At 44.4% G+C, this 21,094-nt stretch overlaps 1 protein-coding gene across 1 annotated transcript in view; it reads right to left on the minus strand.

The window, feature by feature from the left end:
• Positions 1 to 9,174: 9,174 nt before the first annotated feature.
• Positions 9,175 to 21,094, minus strand: part of LOC106805560 (AP-3 complex subunit sigma-2-like) — a 19,343-nt gene continuing 7,423 nt past the window's right edge. Inside the window, exon 6 of the mRNA XM_014807208.1 lies at positions 9,175 to 11,316. Coding sequence (XP_014662694.1) covers positions 11,197 to 11,316 — 120 coding nt within the window. The 3' untranslated portion in view covers positions 9,175 to 11,196. The remainder of the gene's footprint in view (positions 11,317 to 21,094) is intronic.

Consider the following 21,094-nt stretch of genomic DNA (forward strand, 5'->3'; position numbering starts at 1 on the left):
CGCTCCTCTCTCTCTCTCTCTCTCTCTCTCTCTCTCTCGTCTCTCTCTCTCTCTCTCTCGCTCCTCTCTCTCTCTCTCTCTCTCTCTCTCTCTCTCTCTCTCTCTCTACACACACACACACACACACACACACACACACACACACACACACACACACACACACACACACACACATACATACATACATACATACATATATATATATATAATGTACATGGCGGAACCCGACTCTGAAGCGCCACACAGTCACGTCTGGCGAGCAGCAGCGTTATAGCAGCACATCTATAATATTATGGTAATGAACGCTCACTAGGGACGATGTGACGATGATGCGAACAAATGTAAACGTACGCCCGCCGGGAGATGGCGGCTGAGAGATGTGGAGGATGCGGCGGGAGGCTGAGGAGTGCAGGGATGCGGACGAGGGATGGGAATGATCGGTGAAGCCCTGATGTAACTAGTGCGGTGCGGCAGACAGCGGCGTTCGTATAAGCAGACGACATCCCAGGAGCACATACACGCACACACGAACGTACGCACTGATAAACGCGCCCACGCACGCACGCACACACACACACACACACACACACACACACACACACACACACACACACACACACTACGTACACACACACACACACACACACACACACACACACACACACACACACACACACACACACACACACACACACACACACACACACACACACACGCGCGCGCGCGCGTATATATATATATCAACATTTAAACTTTAGTTTCAATTCGGTTGTGTGAGAAACCCCTGAAGATCACAGAAAATTATTAAACTTGCTGGATTTCAAATTAAATTAACTACGTCACGAATTTTCTATGGTAAAATTTGTAAAATTTTTGTTGCCATTTTTTTACATTAAAAGTAAGAACTAACGGGACTAAACCCAAAACTCAAATTCTTACCTGATAAGATTGTTTCTCAACTAGTTAAAAATCCATAAAACCTGGACGATTTGATATTAGTGTTCCTAACATTAATTGCTTGCTATGGGCTATGTATGAGTCACGAGTGTATGTTCATATCGAACAATATAGTAAAATAAGAAGTATAATGCAGCAATTTAACCATAAAAATTGAACAGAATTACTTATATTTTGTGAAAAAGTGGATTTTTTTGTTTTACTATTTACGGTGACGTAATCACTTTAAATGTATAAATGCCATTATAATCTATTACTACGTTATTTTATATATTATTTGTGCACATACATGTCTATAGCGGTTCGTTACAAGTGTGCAAACTAAATTCGACATTCAAAATAAATCACTAGTTGTTAACAAGCGAAATGTTATCGACGGAAACACTATAGCAGGAAGTTACTCTAGAGCGATATAACATGTATAATGCTGCTACGCGCAATTTTTTTTATAGGCTTAGCATAAGATCATTGATAAATTTTAATCAATGGCCCAATATTTGTACGTACAGCCGTACGGCCGTACAATGCGAATACCGTTATCATAACGCTGCGGTACCGTACTGTTATATGTGCGGTCAAACAGTGTATCTTATAATATTTTACGAATAGAATGCCGCACCATTTATCATGCGGTTTTAAATAAATAATTATTTATTTATGTATATAATTAGGGGGATGTATCTACCGCTTCCAGGGCGTGTGTAACATAATTCACGTTAACATAATTATACCTCGTAATACGTGTGTATGTGTAAAGGACTCGTAAATAGCTACGTATTTGATACACTGATCTCTATAATATAATCTATATTATATAATATAGATCAGTGATTTGATATAAGCAAACACCGAATGACGTGTTGTGCTGCCATCTGTGTTTCACAAAATGTAATAATTTTAACCTGCAATTCACTTACAGGTTAAAACAAGTTTGTCAGCAGGTTTTTACCGCATTTATGAGCACATTTTTCAAATTTTTATAATACGATTCGACATAATTTTTATTCTAGTTATACTATTTTCGATAGTAAATAAACAATAACCTAACCGAACTTGTTTTTTTCTATAACCAGTCATGGCCCAAACATGATTGGTAAGACAGGAGATCACTCTAGGCAGGGGCGTGTACAGGATTTGTACCATGGGGGGGGGTCTAACCGTAACCCAAACTTGCGAGCACGCGAAGGGGAGGGGGGTCTGGGGGGCCCTCCCCTAGAAAATTGTTGAAATTAGACCCCCTTAGATGCGTTTTCTGCGCGAGCAGGGTGGGGGTCCGGACCCCCTGGATCCCCCCCTTGTACACGCCCCTGCTAAGAACTGCACAAGAAGAAAGGGCCGTCTTGCAACAATCTTAGTAGTAATGTAACTTGTATTTAAAAAATAGTATAGTAACAAAAAATTCAAAATTAGAAAAAAAGTTAATTTATTGAAAATAATATAAATCACAGAACTGAACTTATACAATGGAGCATATATAGGACACACGGATTTACAACCATATTTCATCGCTATCAAAAATCTTAGTTAACAATGCATAATCAAAGAATAACCACATGCAACAGCAATGTCAACTAATGCATACAAACCATTTACTACAATACTCTTTAGATATGTATATTAATAGCTTTGTACTTGTGAATAATATTAATGTAAAATAATAAGGAAAATCTCTGACGAACTAATATAGTTTCGTAATCAAAGTGACAACTATTACATAAAATATATGCTTTACATTAAAACTATTGTGAGACTGCATATATGTCGAAACAAAACCTCATTTGCCGGCTCTAAAAACAACCAAGGCCCATTTTATGAGCATAACACAGATTTCATACATAAGAGCATTTTGTACATCATTAATAAAAGTACACCAAGTGATTTATTTATCTGAATGATCAATATATGTTATGTTATAATTCATGAACACAATAGTGGCCTCGAGCCGGCCTCGACCCGAGTCCGAGTCCGAGTCATTGCACTCCGAGGCCAAGACCGAGTCATTGCACTCCGAGGCCAAGACCGAGACCGAGACCAAGGAAAACGGTCTCGAGGCCAAGACCGGCCTCGAGACCTACAACACTGCCCCCCACACATGTCACTGAACAACATGTAACTGATGAATAAAATATAAGTATTTCATAGTAATTACATGTATAAATGCCTATTCACTTCTTATTCTTCTTGAGTAGAGAAAAGTGACAATGTGAATCCTACCTATCTCAGATAATGAACACAAATGAACAATGATTGCTGCTTATGCATGGCCTGCATACCGAGTGGGATCCTATTCCTGCACATGGTATGATGGTACAAATTACTGGAATAACGAAATGCCAATTGAGGAATGCCTCTGTATATGTCTGCCTTGTTGGAATAGCTATGTTCAGCACGGAGAAAATGCTCTTCTGTGTTTGCAGATGTGTTCATTCGAAGAATGTGCACTTCATTGTTGCAACGCATGATTGGTTGATTGCACCTCCATAAATATTTACAGTTGCGACGCTCAACCATGTTTCACCGGCCGGTCAGAATACTTGCACATAACCTGTAAGAAATATTGACAATTCATGTTCAATTGACCAACAATTTTCACCACACAATGTATAGCCTTCATTGTAGGAAATGCATTTCAAATGTATCACATTCAATAAAAATATAAATTTCGTGATCACCACAGCAGGAAGTGTAAGTAATGACAATATTCTTAACAACACCCAGCACATATGAGAATCGATTTTTTAGTTATTTTTTGTTGATATCGAATACAAAATTGTATGCAGAATAAGTAGGTCAATTTAATGAAATTATTTTTGTGCTGCCGCATATAACAGTGATATAACTAAAACAGTTGCTATGATGATGCAACTTTAATTGTTTCAATTATAAAAAATTGGATATATGAAAGTTCAATATATCATCTACATAAAATTGAACTTTCCCTAAACTGTGGCCTGGAATCTGAACGTCAATTACGCATGTCTGGAACTGTTTCCTTTCAGAGATTACATATAACTGTCTGTGACATAGAAATGCTCGCACGTATGCATCAGAATTTATGCAGTTACGATGCTTACCACTGGCACCTTGGTTTGCCTACTCCTGTACATATACATCTTGCACACCATGTTCTCCATCTTTCGCCAACTTGATAAACCACGTTCCCATCTCGACAGGACACGGCTGCAATGGAAGTGATAAGCACTAAATAAATTTTCTGTTGTACTACCACGTGCCATATAACAGCGATAATAACAAAACCGTTATTATACTGCTAGTTTCAGATAACATCAGGAGTATAATAACATATATCTATCTTCAGGGCTGCCAACTCTCACGCATTTTGACCAAATCTCACGCTCTCACGCTGATCTTACAATATCTCACGCACAGCAAAAAAATGCTGAGATATCTCACGCATGAATATCTCTTCATGAATAAAACGCTGAAATATCTCACGCACAGCAAAAAAAATCTTACAATATCTGAAAACAGCACTTTAGCATTGCACCAAATTGCACAAATTGAAGTTATAAAATGCAAAAGCTCCCTACTGTGGGAGGGAAGGAAACCCCCTTGCCCACACCCCCCTCGGTCGGCTTCGCCGTCCTCGGCATCATTCAAACGGCTCTCATGCTATGCACCGCAATGTGGCAGCCCTGATCTTGTGTTATCATGTTAATGTTCTTTTAATACTATATAGGCATATAGAGAATATAGAGGCGGGTCACACTACAGCCATGATACAGGGCCGATTTAAGCGAAGCTGAACGTTCGGCTCGCTAGGCCCGCTTGGTCGACGCCTGCAAACGCACGTGCGCACACGCGCGACCCGCACCACCGAAAGCAACAATACTCTTGGCTCGATGCGCTACGCGCGCACTGCCACCATGAACGCAGCAAATGAACGTAACAAACGAAAGAATTAACGATTGCTAAAGCGCACGAATAGCACGCATACGCCCGTACCTGGAAACGAACTGGCGAACGCTGCTTCTCGCACAGAAAAAAAGAGAAAAAGAAAGAAAAACACGCACGAGCGCAGAAACGAACAAACGGGCTGGAAGCGCACGAACTGCGCGCACACGCGCTGGAACGAAATTCTTAGCAAGCACTGCACACGCTGGGCAGGAAACTATGCCATGCACGAAACGCACGGGCCGGGCGTTACGTCGCTGCTTGATGCTTAGATTCTAGTATTGGGCTTGAATTAGTCCATGTAGGCGAATTAATAGACTTTTACGAAGTATTACAGTACGATTAACCAACGCTTATGATGCGCTCGCTGCACTGATTGAGGGCTAAATGCACAGTACCGAATTAAGCATACCTCAATTTGCTTATACGGCGTTATGCATGCGTATGGTCACCTGCAAGTTACTCACCCGCTTTCCGATACGGTAAAAGCAGGCCAGCTGCCCAGCAGTAGCACTTCCGACTAGGATAAGGCAGAGCCTGTCCGTCGAAGGCATTCGGTCAAACAGCCGTGAAGAGCCGAATGCGCGAGCCTACATCCGGCTGCGAATTGTTCAACTATTGCTCAATTACGGCAGGCACCGGATATCGCCAGCACGTCTTTAGAGGGATCGCGTTCCCGCCGCCTCACAACGCTGTCGCGGCGGCGGCTGCGATGCGCTGTGATGCTGCGAGTGCGCTCGAATCAAGCGCCGGCCGGGACACGCCTCGCAGTCCTGCACATCAGGAGTGCGGATGAATGGTTGGCGCCGTGAGCGCTTTCGCGCGCGTGGGAGCGACGCTACGTGTTGCTTTAGCCCGTGAAACGCTGGCGTCTCCCCACGTTTTGTACACTAAGGGTAGCAATCGGCAGTGACAAACTCGGGCGCGTAATGCGTGTAAAATGAAAGGGTACCGCGACCCTGACGACCTAACGCCGCGACGAGCGATGCGTGCACATGGGGTTGTAGATATGTGTTTTCACCATGCTTGGTTTCCCCACTCCACTTGTTGGGCCTTGGGTAGCGCGCTAAAGCTAGCTCCCGTGCGCGCACTTCGTAGCGCACCCATATTGTTGCAGTAGGTGGGAAAATGGTAAAAAACAGCTGTGGCCCAGGGAGCAGTCGCAGGCTAGCATATATTAGGCTCCACGACAAAAGCGAAAATATCCATTGGGCCGGCGTCGAACAGTTAGTCTGTAAGCTCGCGTATTTCATGACCTTTGACGAATATTCATCGCCACTTTAAACGTGTAACTTGGCTTTACCGCTCTGCTATACTTAAGATTTACAGCACTGCCTACTGCTCAAATTCGTGGCTGGTTTTTGCGCTTGGTAAAATAGGCAAGCGTGTCTATACGCTGCCAGGTTAAATAATTTTAGGGGCCGGCCCTATAGACCGAAGGCGACGCATAGACCGAAGGTCGATAGACCGAAATATGAAAAGGGGAACGCTATAGACGAGCCAGGTCGATCAGACGCGAATATTGAAAAGGGACCTAACTAGACGCTGAAGGTCGATAGACGAATATTGAAAAGAGGACTATAGACACCGACGCTGGGTTGCGTGCGTGCATGCGCACAGCTGTGCGTACGTGTGTGCTGGCACGTGCTGCGTGCGTGGTGTGCACGTACACGTGCGTGCGTTGACACGTACACTGCGTTGCGTGGCGTGCTGTACGTAGCATAGGCGTGCCACAACGTAGCGTGTGGGCGACGTAGCAACGCTGCGTGTGCTAGAGCCTGCTGCGTGCGCTGTGTGCGTGCGTGGTGTGTCGTGTGGCGCTCCGTGTGTGTGTGTGTGCACGTACACGTGGCGTGCGTGCGTTGTTCACGTACACGTGCAGCTGCATGCGTGTGTCAGCGCTAGCACGGGTGTTCCGTGCGTGCGTGGCGCGCGTGTGTGTGTGTGTCGCTGTGCGTGTGTGTGTGTGTGTGTGTAGTGCTGTGCTGTGCTGTGTCCGTGTGCGTGGTGCGTGTGCGCCATGTGCTGTGTGTGAGAGAGGTGTGTAATGTGTGTGTGTGTGGTGTGTGCTGTGCTGTGTGTGTGTGTGTGTGCGTGCTGCGCGCTGTGCGTGTGCACGTGCGGCTGCCATGCGTGGGTACGTACATAGGCGTGCACACGTGAGTGTGGCACGTACACGTGCGTGCTGCTAGCGTGCGTGCGTTGCTGCGTGTGTGTGTTGTGTGTGCACTGTACACGTGCGTGGCGTGCGGTTCACGTACGACGCTTGGCCTGCATGCATGTGTACGTAACACGGTGCTGCTGTCGCGTGCGTGTGGTAGCTGTGTGGTGCTGTGTGTGTGCCGTGCTTGGCTGTGTGTGCTGCTGTGTGTGTGTGTGTGGTGGTGATGTGTGTGTGTGGTGTGTGTGTGTGTGTGTATGTGCTGTGTGTGGTGTGCGTGTGCGTGTGGCATGTGATTAGTGTGCTCAGTGAGAGAGCGTGTGTATGTGTGGTGTTGTGACGTGTGTGTGCTGTGGGTGTGTAGGCTGTGTGCGGCGCGTGTGGCGTGTGTCACGTGCGTGCGTGCCGTGTGTACGTACAATGGCGTGCACACGTGCCCGTGCTGCACGCTACACGTTGCGTTGTGTACCAGTGCGCGCTGGCTGTGTGCGTGTGCTGTGTGTGCACGTACACGTGCCGTGCGTGCGTGTGTACGTACGACGCGTGTGCGCTGCGTGCGTGCGTGGCGTGCGTGTGCTGTGTGTGTCGCGTCGTGTGCGTGTGTGTGTGTGTGTGTGCTGTTGTGTGTGCTTGTGTGGCTGTGTGTGTGTGTGTGTGTGTGTGTGGTGTGTGCAGCAGTACACGTGCGTGCGTGCGTGTTCACAGGTACACGTGCGTGCATGCGTGCTGTGTACGTACACGGGTGTCGGCGTGCGTACGTGCGCCCGCGCGCGTGTGTGTTGCTGTGCTGTGCGCGTGTGTGCTGTGTGTGTGTGTGTGTGTGTATGTGTGCTGTGTGTGCCGTGTGCGTGCTGCGGCTGTGTGTGCAGATGAGAGAGTGTGTTGTTGTGTGTGGTGTGCTGTGTGCTGTGCTGTGCGTGTGTCGTGTGTGCTGTGCCCGTGCGCTGCGCTGTCGTGTGCGTGCGTGCTTTTTCATGTGTAGAGAAGCAGACGAGAGAGGGAAGTGTTCGTTGTGGTGTGTTGCGTGGGTGCGCGTGCTGTGTGCTGTGTGTGCGTGCTGTTGTGCATGCGCTGCGTGTGTGCATGCGTGCGTGCGTGCGTGCGTGTGCTCGTGTGTGTCGTCGAACGCCGTAGCCACTGCGTATTCCGAAATCATCTTTACACCTTGAACACATAACCTTTCGGCTCTATCGGACCTTCGGTCTATCGGACCTTCGGTCTATAGGGCCTTCGGTCTATCGGACCTTCGGTCTATAGGGCCTTCGGTCTATCGGACCTTCGGTCTATAGGGCTGTAACCATAATTTTATGCGGTTTTTAGATATCACGACCTTCGCGCGATTTTGCGTTCCTTCCGAAACGAAATTTCTTGCAAGGTCAAACTGCATGGCAGCTAGCTTTCCTTATTCAAGTTTATCATTTCTGAAGTGTAAAATAAGAAAAGATACGGGATACAAAAGATGAACTAAATATGCTATAGTTAGCCGTTATCAGTCTGATAAGCAGTCGCATGAACAGTTATTTCCTAGAGAAAAAAAAACGTATATAAGGAAGTCTATTTCTACCCGTAATCGTAATAGTGGTTACGCGTGAGTGTGTGCATTACACCCTTGCTAGCGTCTATTTAAATGCAGGTAATAAAGAACATAACGAACTATGATGTTACGTATCCAGTTATCTCTTTAATTGTACAGCCTTAACTATGCATCCGCCCATAACGGGTCGAATGCATACAGTCGAGGTGCGCGAGTAATCTAGGTTATTGATGTATCGTAGCTGACTCGAACCAATATCGTCTATTAATTATGTACTGTCTCTGCTACACTCTCTCTCCGATCTCTCTCTCTTATCTAGCCGAACACGTGGTTATATACCCACATAGGTAGACACGCCTACCTATTGTTTGTTGTCAGTCCGTACTTCGTTACTGTCTGTAATTGGCTAATTCTACCACTGTCTAGTCCAGCGTTATACTTTACACAGCTGACCTGTATGCCAACCTGGAACAATAGCTTATTCCTGTATATTTATTTCTCTGTCTTTCGACGGTATTACACGTAGCCTGCATGGGGATAAAATTTAATATCCTTGAGATCAGATATTATCATTATGATATTAGAAATACAAATAAAAATGCGATACTTATTCTTTATGTCATATATTATATGTCATAAACGCGGATTTTTTTTTACATACGCATGACATATAGCGCCATTCGCTATTCACAATATACACACCTCAGTGATCGAATTAATGATATACATTGTAGATTACAGAGAAACAATAGTTCTGCCACGCTAAATGACATGACTTAATTGTGCAATGTCATGCGATAACCGTCATTACATGGGGATGAAATGGTATAAACAGTAAAATGTTTCCTTTATCCTTTTAATTGGAAACGATATTTATAATTGTAAACGATTGCTGCCTAACACCTATAACGACCAAGGTGAAGCTAACCACGTTCATCAGATCAACTAAATTCACTCTACTCGCCATGGATGCCGGACCATCCTCTTAGTTAGTTTTAGAAGTACTATTGAAGTACGGTGAGTAGACTGATGGTATGGATAAACGTGACCCATACATGTACTACCACGTGCACACGCATTGATGTGTATAGTTGTAGTAACATAGGTGACAAGAAACGCTTTCACCATAACAATAACCTTAAAATATATTGAAACATATATGTGACCCGTGATAGCCAAATGAGTCGGAAGTCGCACAGTAGCATTCTACTGTACAATCGATTTAAAAAAAATATTATTTTTTTAATTTTCGTGAAATTTTTTTTTCAAAACAATTATCTACAATGTTTACTTTTAATCTGTATAATCAAAAACGTCTTAATTCTATTAAAACCTGCTTAAATTGAATGATTTATAAGGAGTGTCGGCTAATAATATCAGTGAATGATATTAGTTTTCAGCCCTTATTTTAGACAATTCTCAGGAAATTTTAATCGCATGATATCTCGATTTATAATGGTCATAAAATATTCATTTTTCAGCCACTTTTCCATATCTATATAACAATAGAAAGCTATGAATCTCAGGTATCTAAATATGTATTCAACCTAAAATGTCAAAATTGCCCCCAAGTGACTCATTTCGCTATCACCGGTCACATAGTATGATCAACATGCAATACAAAACATCATCCATATCTATCAAAAGCACTGCAACATCCATCCATCACTATACATGACGTATCACTGATCCTGATGAGAATCCAGAACCTACAAATTCCAAAACTGGCTTGAATCTCCTACTTAGACACATGAATATAATCAAGAGCGTATAAAGAAGGTTATACCTTCTTTATACGCTCTTGATATAATGCAAGAATATAGTATGTATTATGAGTAATTGCAATGGTCAAACCCAGACATTTGAACCTCCCTTCCTGCAGAACGATAAGATTTTGGGAGAGCTATTTCTGAGTAGCCAAACCTACGCAGAAAACCATAATTGATTCTTGACGCTAGATGGCGCTGCCCCACCTGGTGACAAGCAGAACCAGAGGCAGAACCTACAAAACGATTCTTCAAACCGGCCTAGTGCGTGAACACGCGTTTTACAGACACGACAGAGAACTACGAAAACTGCTACTGTATTATATCACTTGGACATAAATGACAGAGATTGATGCTTTCCATAAATCATCTTGAAGTTTCACAAATTTTACACTTAATTTTGCATGTCCCCAATTCCTTGATATCACATATGCCAAATTACAATCAATAATTACAAGATGTAGTTTTTAAAATAAATATATTTATACACAATTTAGAAATCAGTAAGGCTCCCAGGTATAGATAAACACTGATTAATTGTTGCAAGGATAATGTCTACCCAACTGTACTAGCTAGAGTATTATATATAAATATTAATAATTCTGAAATAATAATCTTTAATTTGTTTTCACGACAAATTTATCAAACAAAAAATTAACTTTCAACGTATTTGTGTCAGCTTGCAAGTAACCGCATAATAAAGAATTGATATTTGAATATATAAAAACCGATTTACTTTGTTAAACAAAATACAAAATAAAAATTACAGAAAATATGATGCACTATTAGCAAAAGCTATGGAGTGTCTCAGAAAATTTGACAGACATTCATGGATGGCCGCCAGACGAACTCTGTCCAACATGCTAGAACTGAAGGTTTCTTAGGTTTGGAAGGTCTGGAAGCTTTATGTCCTTGATTTGTTGCTGAAGATTCATGTTCTTCACTGCAGAGACAGCTCTGGCTGGTGCTGCAGATAAACCAGCCTGCAAAATGTTAGGAAATCCCATGTATGTATGCCAAGGGTCCAATGCAAATTGAAACAATTTCTATTTCAAAATACCAGAAATCTTTCGGGATAACATATTCGTTCCTAGAAAAGTGCTTTCCTGGGTAAACTCACAAAATTTAGAAATTCAATTAAAACGTCTTGATAGCTCCAACATCTCAAACATTTTAAAGCGAGGATTTCTCACATAAATTTTTTCGAACCGTTTTCACATTTTCTCGACCATTCTGATACTTACTGGTACTCCTTGCATAACACCAAGTGTAAATAGTAATGCTAACACATCATAGAACACTCGCACATCCTTATTTTCACCAATATGTGCACCAATCTCTATTAAAAAGTATATTTTTTTACATATGTTAACAAAACTCGCAAGATGCCATCGACCGGTACCTTATCTCTACACTATATTGCCTCTGTCTACATTTCGAGATAGGTACCAGTCTATAATGAAAGTGTCAATGACACTGTAGCTCACCACAAATAAGGACACAAATGAGTGAGTAAGAAGAAGTCAGTTTTAATTGAGCAACCATCGACGTACATTATAGAAACGATTGCCATCTGTATATCGCAATAATAATTTATAAACCAAAATGAATCACAACTTGTGACCGTAGATGGCGCTATACCCGCTTTGTAGCGATGACGTTTGAAATAAATAGGTTATGCTGCGTTCCGACATGTTTTGTAAAACTTTACTCTAATATAGACGTTTTATCGGCAGGGTGGAGAGGAAATACCAATTTTGCATTAAAGATATTGTCAATGAAATCTTGTAAAACGAACCAGACGAGTGTGACACCACAGACTGTTTACTTCGCTCCCTCGCATCTCACTCTCATCTATCACCCAATGTTGGCAGCCCTGATCTTGTGTTAATCAATGTTAATGTTCTTCTAATACTATATAGGCATATAGAGAATATAGAGGCGGTCACATACAGCCATGATACAGGGCCGATTTAACGAAGTGAAGTTCGCTCGCTAGCCCGCTTGGTCGAACGCCTCAAACGCACGTGCACACGCGCGACCGCATCACCGAAAGAACAAACTCTTGCTCGATCGCACGCGCGCACGCACACATGAACGAGCAAATGAACGAACAAACGAAAGAATTAACGATCTAAAGCACGAATGCACGCATACGCGTTGGAACGAACTGGCGAACGCTCTCTCGCACACACGCACGCACGCAGAAACGAACAAACGCTGGAACGCACGAATGCGCGCACACGCGCTGGAACGAAATTCTTACAAGCACTCACACGCTGGCAGGAAACTATGCATGCACGAACGCACGGCCGGGCGTACGTGTGCTTGATGTAGATTCTAGTATTGCTTGAATTAGTCCATGTAGCGAATAATAGACTTTACAGAGTATTACAGTACGATTAACCAACCTTATGATGCGCTGTGCACTGATTGCAGGGCTACAATCACAGTACCAATTAAGATACTCATTTGCTTATTAGCGTTATGCATGCATGGTCACCTGCAAGTTACTCACCCCTTTCCGATACGGTAAAAGCAGCCAGTGCCAGCAGTAGCACTGCGACTAGGATAAGCAGAGCCTGTCGTCGAGCCATTGCGGTCAACGCCGTGAAGCCGAATGCGCGGCACATCGGCTGCGAATTGTTCAACTATTGCTCAATACCAGGCACCGGATATCGCAGCACGTCTTTAGAGGGATCGCGTTTCCCCCCTCACAACGTGTCGCGGCCGGGGCTCGATGGTGTGATCTGCGAGTGGCGAATCAGCGCCGGCGGACACGCCTGAGTCCTGACATCAGAGTGGGATGATGGTTGCCCGTGGCTTTCGCGCGCGTGGGAGCGACGTACGTGTTGCTTTAGCGTGAAACGCTGCGTCTCCCCACGTTTGTACACTAGGGTAGCAATCCGCAGTGACAAACTCGGCGCGGTATCGTGTAAAATGAAAGGTACCGCGACCTCTGACGACCTAACGCGGGAGCGATCGTGCACATGGGGTGTAGTAAATGTGTTTTCACCATGCTGGTTTCCCCACTCCCACTTGTGGGCCTTGGTAGCGGCTAAAGCTAGCTCCGTGCGCGCACTTCGTACGCACCCATATTGTTGATAGGGAGAAATGGTAAAAACAGCTGTGCCCAGGGAGGCAGTCGGCAGGCTAGCATATATAGCTCCACGACAAAACGAAAAATATCATTGGCGCGGCGAACAGTTAGTTGTACTCGCGTATTTCATGACCTTTGACGATATTCATGCCACTTTAAACGTGTAACTTGTTACGTCTGCTATATTAAGATTTACAGCACTCCTACTGTCAAATTCGTGGTGGTTTTTGCTGTAAAATGGCAAGCGTGTCTATACGCTCAGGTTATAATTTTAGGGGGCCGCCCTATAGACCGAAGGGCCGATAGACCGAAGGTCCGATAGACCGAATATTGAAAAGGGACCTATAGACCGAAGGTCCGAATCCGTCCGATAGACCGAATATTGAAAAGGGACCTATAGACCGAAGGTCCGATAGACCGAATATTGAAAAGGGACCTATAGACAAAAGAGGGATCGCGTTTCCAACTCACAAGTGTCGCGGGCGCGCCGGGCTCCGATGGGTGATTTGCGAGTGCGAAATCAGCGCGGGCGGACAACCTGGAGTCTGACATTCAGAGTGGGATGCATGGTTGCCCGTGCTTTCGGGCGCCGCGGTGGGAAGCGGACGTACGTTATGCGCTGTCGTAGGCGTGAAACGCTGGCCGTCGCCAACGTTTGGTACACTAGGGTAGCAATCCGCGAGTGACAAATCGGCGCGGTATCGTGTAAAATGAGACGAGGTATCCTCCGGGCGACCTCTGACACCTAACAGGCGGCGAGCGATCGTGCAGCATGCGGGTGTTAGTCAAAAGTGTGTTTTCACACAGTGCTGGTGTTCGGCCCACTCCGCCACGTTGTGGCCTTGGTAGGCGGCTGAACAGCTAGCTCCGGTCGCGCGCACGTTCGTACGCACCGCATATTGGTTGATAGGGAGAATGGTAGAAAACAGCTGTGCCTCAGGGAGGCAGTCGGCAGGCCTAGCATAAGTATAAGCTCCAACGACATAACGTAAAAAATATATGGCGCGGCGAAACAGTTATGTTGTACTCGCCGTAATTTCATGACCTTGGTGACGATATTCATGCCACTCGTTAAACGTGATAACCTTCTGTTACGGGTCTGCTACACTTAAGGATTACAGCATCTCCACTACTGTCCAAATTCGTGGTGGTTTTGCGTGTAAATGGGCAAAAGCGGTGTCTAGTACGCTCAGGTTATCCGAATTTTAGGGGGGGGCCGCCCTATAGGACCGAAGGGCCGCGATAGAGCGCGAAGTCCGAGTAGACCGATATTTGAAACGGACCGGGTACTAGAACCCGAAGGCCCGATATGACCGAATGATCTGAATCGAGCGGCACCCATAATAGACCCGCGAAGGTCGCGATCATGACCGAATATTGAAAAAGGGACCCTATACGACGACGTGCGGTGGGCCGGTGGCCGTGCATTCGCGCACGGTGGTGCGTAGTGTGGTGCTGCACGTGGGCGTGCGTGTCGTGGTGCCACGTACACGTGCGTGCGTGTACACGTACAGCGCTGCTTGCGTGGCGTGTGTAACGTAAACATAGGCGTGCAGCACGCTGCGCTCGTGCACGTACACGTGCCGTGTGTACGTGGCGTGCGTTGTCCGTGTGTGTGTGTTGCACTGCGTGTGTGGTGTGGGTGTGCCACAGTACAGCGTGCGTTGGCGTGCCGTGTTCACGGTATCACGTCGCGTGCATTGCGTGTGCTAGCTGTAGCACGGGGTGTCCCCGCGTCGCGTGCGTTGCGCCGCGTTGTGTGTGTGTGTGTGGTGCGTGTTGTGTGTGTGTGTGCTGTAATGTGTGTGTGTGTGTGTGTCGCGTGTGGCCCGCGTGTGCGCATGCGTGATGTGACTGTGGAGGAAGGAAGGTGTGTATGGTGTGGTGTGTTGTCGTGTGTGTGTGTGTGTGTGTGTCGTTGTGTGTGCGGCGTGTGCGTTGCACCGTGCGTGCATGCGTGTGCTTACGTACATAGGCGTGCACAACTGGCGGTGTGGGCAGCGTACACGTGCGTGTGTACTCGTGCGTCGTCGCCCGCTCGCCTGTGCTTGTGTGCACGCTACACGTGCGTGCCGCGTGCGTGTTCACGCGTAGCACCGTGCGCTGCATGCATGTCGTACGGTAGCACGGTGTGGCGTGCCGTGCGTGTTGGTGTGTTGTGTTTGTTCGTGTTGTGTGTCGTGTGTGTGTGTGTGTGTGTGTGCCGTTTTGTGTGTGTGTCTCGTGTCGTGTGTGTGTGTGTGGTGTGTGTGTGGTTGTGGCGTGTGCCGTGTGCGCATGTGTGTGTGTGTGAGGAAGAGGTGTGTATTGTGTGTGTGTTGTCGGTGGTGCGTGTGTGTGTGTGTGGTGCGCGCGTGTGCGTTGCACTGCGTGCGCTGCGTGTGTACGGTACAGTAGGCGTGCACACTGCGTGTGCACGTACACGTGGCGTGGCTGTATCTGCGGTGCGTGTGTGCGTCGTGTGCTGTGTGCACGTACCGTGCGTGTCGTGCGTGTGTCGTAACCACGGTGTGCGGTGCGGTGGCGTGCGTGCGTGCGTTGTGTGTGCGGTGCTCGTGTGTGTGTGTGTGTGTGTGTCGTGTGTGTGTGTGTGTGGTGTTGTGTGTGTGTTGTGTGTTGTGTGTGCACCGTAGCACGTGCGTGCGTGCGTGTTCACTAACGTGCGCATGCTAGCGTGTGTACGTAGCAACTGGTGTGCGTCGCGTACTGGCGCGCAGCGTGTGTGTGTGTGTGTGCGTGTTGTGTGTGTGTGTGTGTGTGTATTGTGTGCTGTGGTGCGTGGTGCGTGTGCGGCCATGGTGTGTGTGCTGAGAGAGAGTGTGGGTTGTGTGTGTGTGGTGTGTGTGTGTGTGTGTGTTGTGTGTGTGCCCCGTGCGTGCGTGCGTGTGAGTGTGGTGCATGTGTGCGAGAAAGAAAGCATGAGTGAAGTTGTGTGTGTGTGTGTGCGTGTGTGCGCGTGCGTGTGTGTGGTGCTGCGTGTTGTGGCATGCGTGGCGGTGTGTGCATGGCGTGCGGTGCGTGCCGGTGCCGTGTGTGTGTGTGTGTGAAGCGCTTTAGCCCCAATGCGTATTCCGAAAATGCATCTTTTACACCGCTTGAACACATAACCTTGCGTCTATCGGGACCTTCGGTCTTATCGGACCGTTCGGTCTATAGGGCTTCGTCTATCGCGACTTCGCCGTCGATAGGGCCTCGGTCTATCGAGCCTTCGGTCTATACGGGCTTGAACCATAAATTTTATGCGGGTTTTTAGATATCACGACGCTTCGCGCGATTTGTGCGTTCCGTTCCGAACGAAATTTCTTGCAAGGTCAAACTTGGTATGGCCAGCTTACAGCTTACTGTCCTTATTCAAGTTTATATTTCTGAAGGTGTAAATAAGAAAAGGATACGGGATACAAAAGATGAACTAAATATGCTATAGTTATGCGTATATCCAGTCTGATAAGCCAGTCGCATGAACAGTTATTCCCTAAAGAAAAAAAAACGTATACAAGAAGTCTATTTCTAGCCCCGGTAATCGGTAATAGTTGGTTACGCGTGATGTGTGTGCATTCACCCCTTGCTAGCGTCTATTTAAATTGCAGGTAATAAAGAACATAACACGAACTATGTATGTTACGTAGTCCGTTATGCTCTTTAATTGTACAGCCCTTAACTTATGCATCCGCCCATAACGGTGTCGAATGCATACAGTCCGAGGTGCGCTGAGTAATCTACGCCGTTATTGATTAGTCCGTAGCTGACTCGACCAATATCGTCTATTAATTATAACTCGTCCTCTGCTACACTCTGTACTCTCCGATCTCTCTCTCTCTATCTACCGAACGCACGTGGTTATATACCGCACATAGGTAACCCACCCTACCTATTGTTTGTTGTCAGTCGTACTTCGTTACTGTCTGGTATGGGGCTAATTCTACCACTGTCTAGCTCCCAGCGTTCATACTTTAACAGCTGACCTGTATTGCCAAACCTGAACATAGCTTATTCCGTGTATAGTAATTTTCTCTGTCTGTTCGAACCCGGTACTGTACACGTAGGCTCTGCATGGGATAAAATTTAATATCCTTGAGAGCAGATAGTTATCATTATGAATAGAGAAATACAAATAAAAATGCGATACTTATTCTTTATGTCATATATCTAGATGTCATAAGCGCGGATTTTTTTTACCATACCTGCATGACATATAGCGCCTTCGCTTATTCACAATATACACACTACTGTATTCCCAGTGATCGCATTTAATGATATACATTGTAGACTTACCGAGCAAACAATACGTTCTGCGCACGCTAAAGTGACATGACTTAATTGCTGGCAACTTGTCATGGCGTAACCGTCATTACACTGGCGGATGAAATGAACTATAACATGTAAAATGTTTTCTTTAATCCTTATTAACTTGTGAAACGACTAGTTTATAATTGGTAAACGATCTGCTCCATAACACCTATAACGACCGAAGTGAAGCTGAAACCCACGGTCATCAGATTCAACTAATTTCACTCTACTCGCCATGATGCCGGACCATCCTCGTTTAGTTAGTTTTACGAAAGTACTATTGAAGTACCGGTGAGAGACTGATGGTATGCGTAAACGTGACCATACATGACTACCGTGCACACGACATGGATGTGTATATGTATTGTAGTAAACATCCGTGACAAGAAACGCTTCACGCATAACAATTGAACGCTTAAAATATATTGAAACATATATGGTGAACCGCGTGATAGCAAATGAGTCGCGTAAAGTCGCACAGTAGCACATTTCGACTTGCTACAATCCATTTACAAAAAAAATATTAGTTTTTTAATTTTCGCCTAGACACGTTTTCACGTGATCCCCCCCCTCCCCCCCCTCCCCCCTCCCCCAAAAACAATTATCTACCAATGTTACTTTTAATCTGTATAATCAAAAACGGTCTTTAAATTCTATTAAAACCTGCTTAAATTTGACATGATTGTATAAGGAGTGTTCGGCTAATAATACAGTGAATGATATTAGTTTTCCAAGCCTTATTTTAGACAATTCTCAGAGGAAATTTTCAATCGGCATGATATTCTCGATTATTATAATGGTCCTAAAATATTGCATTTTTCCAGGACCACTTTTCCATATCTATATAACAATAGAAAGCTTATGAATCTCAGGTATCTAAATAATGTAGTTAAACCTAAAATGCAAAATTGCCCCACAGTGCTCATTCGCTTCCACCAGGTCACAATAGTATGATCAACATGGCAATACAAAACATCATCTATACTCTACTCAAAAAGCACTGCACATCCATCCATCACTATACATGAGTATCACTGATCCTTGCATGGAGAATCCAGAACCTACAAATTCGAAAACTGGCTTGAATCTCCTACTTAGCACACGATGAATTATAATGCAAGAGCGTATGTAAAGAGGTTATACCTTACTTTATACGCTCTGATATAATGCAAGAAAATAAGCTATTATTATGCATTACATTGCAATGTCAAGACCCAGATCATTTGAACCTCCGCTTCCTGCAGAACCGATTAAGATGTTTGTGGAGCAGGCTATTTTCTGAGTAGCCAAAACCTTACGGCATAAAGAAAACCATAATTGTTCCTGACGCTAGATGGGCTTGCCCGCCTGGTGAAACAAGCAGAACAAGGGCGAGAAACTACAAACGATTCTTTCAACCGGCCTAGTGCGTGAACACGCCGTTTTTACAGACTACGACAGGAGAACTACCGAAAACCTGCTAACCTGTATTATAGTCAAAACTTGGACATAACATTACAGAGATTGATGCTTTCCATAAATCATCATTTGAAGCTTTCACAGCAATTTGTACATTAATGTTTTGGGCATGTCCCAAATTCCTTATATCACATATCGCCAAATTACATCCAATAAATATATAAAGCAATGTGTTTTACAAATAAATATAATTTATACACAATTTATGAAAATCAGTAGGCTCCAGGTATAGATTAAGAACACTGATTAATTGTTGCACAGGATAATGTCTACGCCAACTGTACTAGCTAGGAGTATCTATATATACAATATTAATAATCTGAAATAAATAATCTTTATATTTGTTTCACAGGACACAAATTTATCAAACAAAAAATTAACTTTCAAACGTATTTGTGTGCCGTAGCTTGCCAAGCTAATCCGCATAATAAAGGAATTGACTATTTGACATCATATAAAAACCGACTTTAGCTTTGGTTAAAAACAAAAATACAAATAAAAATTACAGAAAATATGATGCACTATTAACAAAAGGCTATGGAGGTGTCTCAGAAAAATTTTGACAGGACTCATCATGGATGCGCCAGCCAGACGAAACTCTGTCCAACATGCTAAACTGAAGAGGTTTCTTAGGTTTGGAAGGTCTGGAAAGCTTTATGTCTGCTTGATTTGTTGCTGAGATTTCCATGTTTTCACTGCAGAGACCAGCCGCGCTGGTGGCTCCCAGATAGCCAGCTGCAAAATTGTTTAGGAAATTCCCATGCTATGTATGCAAGGTCCAATCGCAAATTTGAACAAATTCTATATTAAAAATACCAAGAAATCTTCGGATAACATAATTCGTTCCTAGAAAAGGGTGCTTTCCTGGGTTAAACTCATCAAAATTTAGAAATATCAATTAAAACGTCTTGATAGGCTCCAACATCTCAAACATTTTAAAGCAGGATTTCTCACATAAATTTTTTCGAACTCGTTTTTCACATTTTCCTCGACACCATTGCTGATACTTACTGGTACTCCTTGCATTTAACACCCAAGTGTAACATAGTGAATCGCTAACCATCCATCAGAACACTCGCACATCTATTTTCACCAATATGTACACGCAATCCTTATTAAAAGTTATATTTTTTAACAAAAAAACATGTTAACAGAAACTGCCCGGCAAGAGCCCATCGCACCGGTACTTAATCTCTACATCTATTTATTTTTACCTCTGTCATTACATTTCGAGAGATAAGGTACCAGTCTATAATGAAAGGTGTCCAAATGACCACTGTAGCTCACCACAAATGTAGGACACAAAATGATGTGAGTAAGAAGAAGTCAGTTTAACTTGAGGCAACCCATCGACGATACATATATAGAAACGATGTTGCCATCTGTATTATCGCAATAATACATTTTATAAACCAAATTGAATTCAAACCAATTGTGACCGTAGCATGGCGCCTATACCGCTTTTGTAGCGATGACGTTTGAAATAAATAGGTTATGCTTTGCGTTCGACATGTGTTTGTAAAACTTTACTGCTAAATATTAGACGTTTTATCGCAGCGTGCGAGAGGAATACCAATTTTGGGCATTAAAGACTATGTCAAATTGAAATCTTGTAAAAACGAAACCAGACGAGTGTGACACCCAACAGACTGTTTGGGTCTATATAATATGCTATATAATTGCCAAATACCTAATTTGCATAATTTTTCTTTAAAATATCAAAAACCCTAGCCCCTTATTCATTCACATACCAAAAATGAACAAAATCCGTTGAACCTGAAACTGACTAATGGCAATTCCCATTTTTGCCAAAAAAATTGCGGTGGCTCGAAAGTACGTCGACTAGCGTGCTTCAAAAAATAGGATGTTTAATATGGGAGCATAGCAGTAACAACTATAACCCAATTTCAACATGT

The sequence above is a fragment of the Priapulus caudatus genome, unplaced genomic scaffold (assembly GCF_000485595.1).
Source record: "Priapulus caudatus unplaced genomic scaffold, Priapulus_caudatus-5.0.1 Scaffold117, whole genome shotgun sequence".
In the NCBI taxonomy this organism is placed as follows: Eukaryota; Metazoa; Priapulida; class Priapulimorpha; order Priapulimorphida; family Priapulidae; genus Priapulus; species Priapulus caudatus.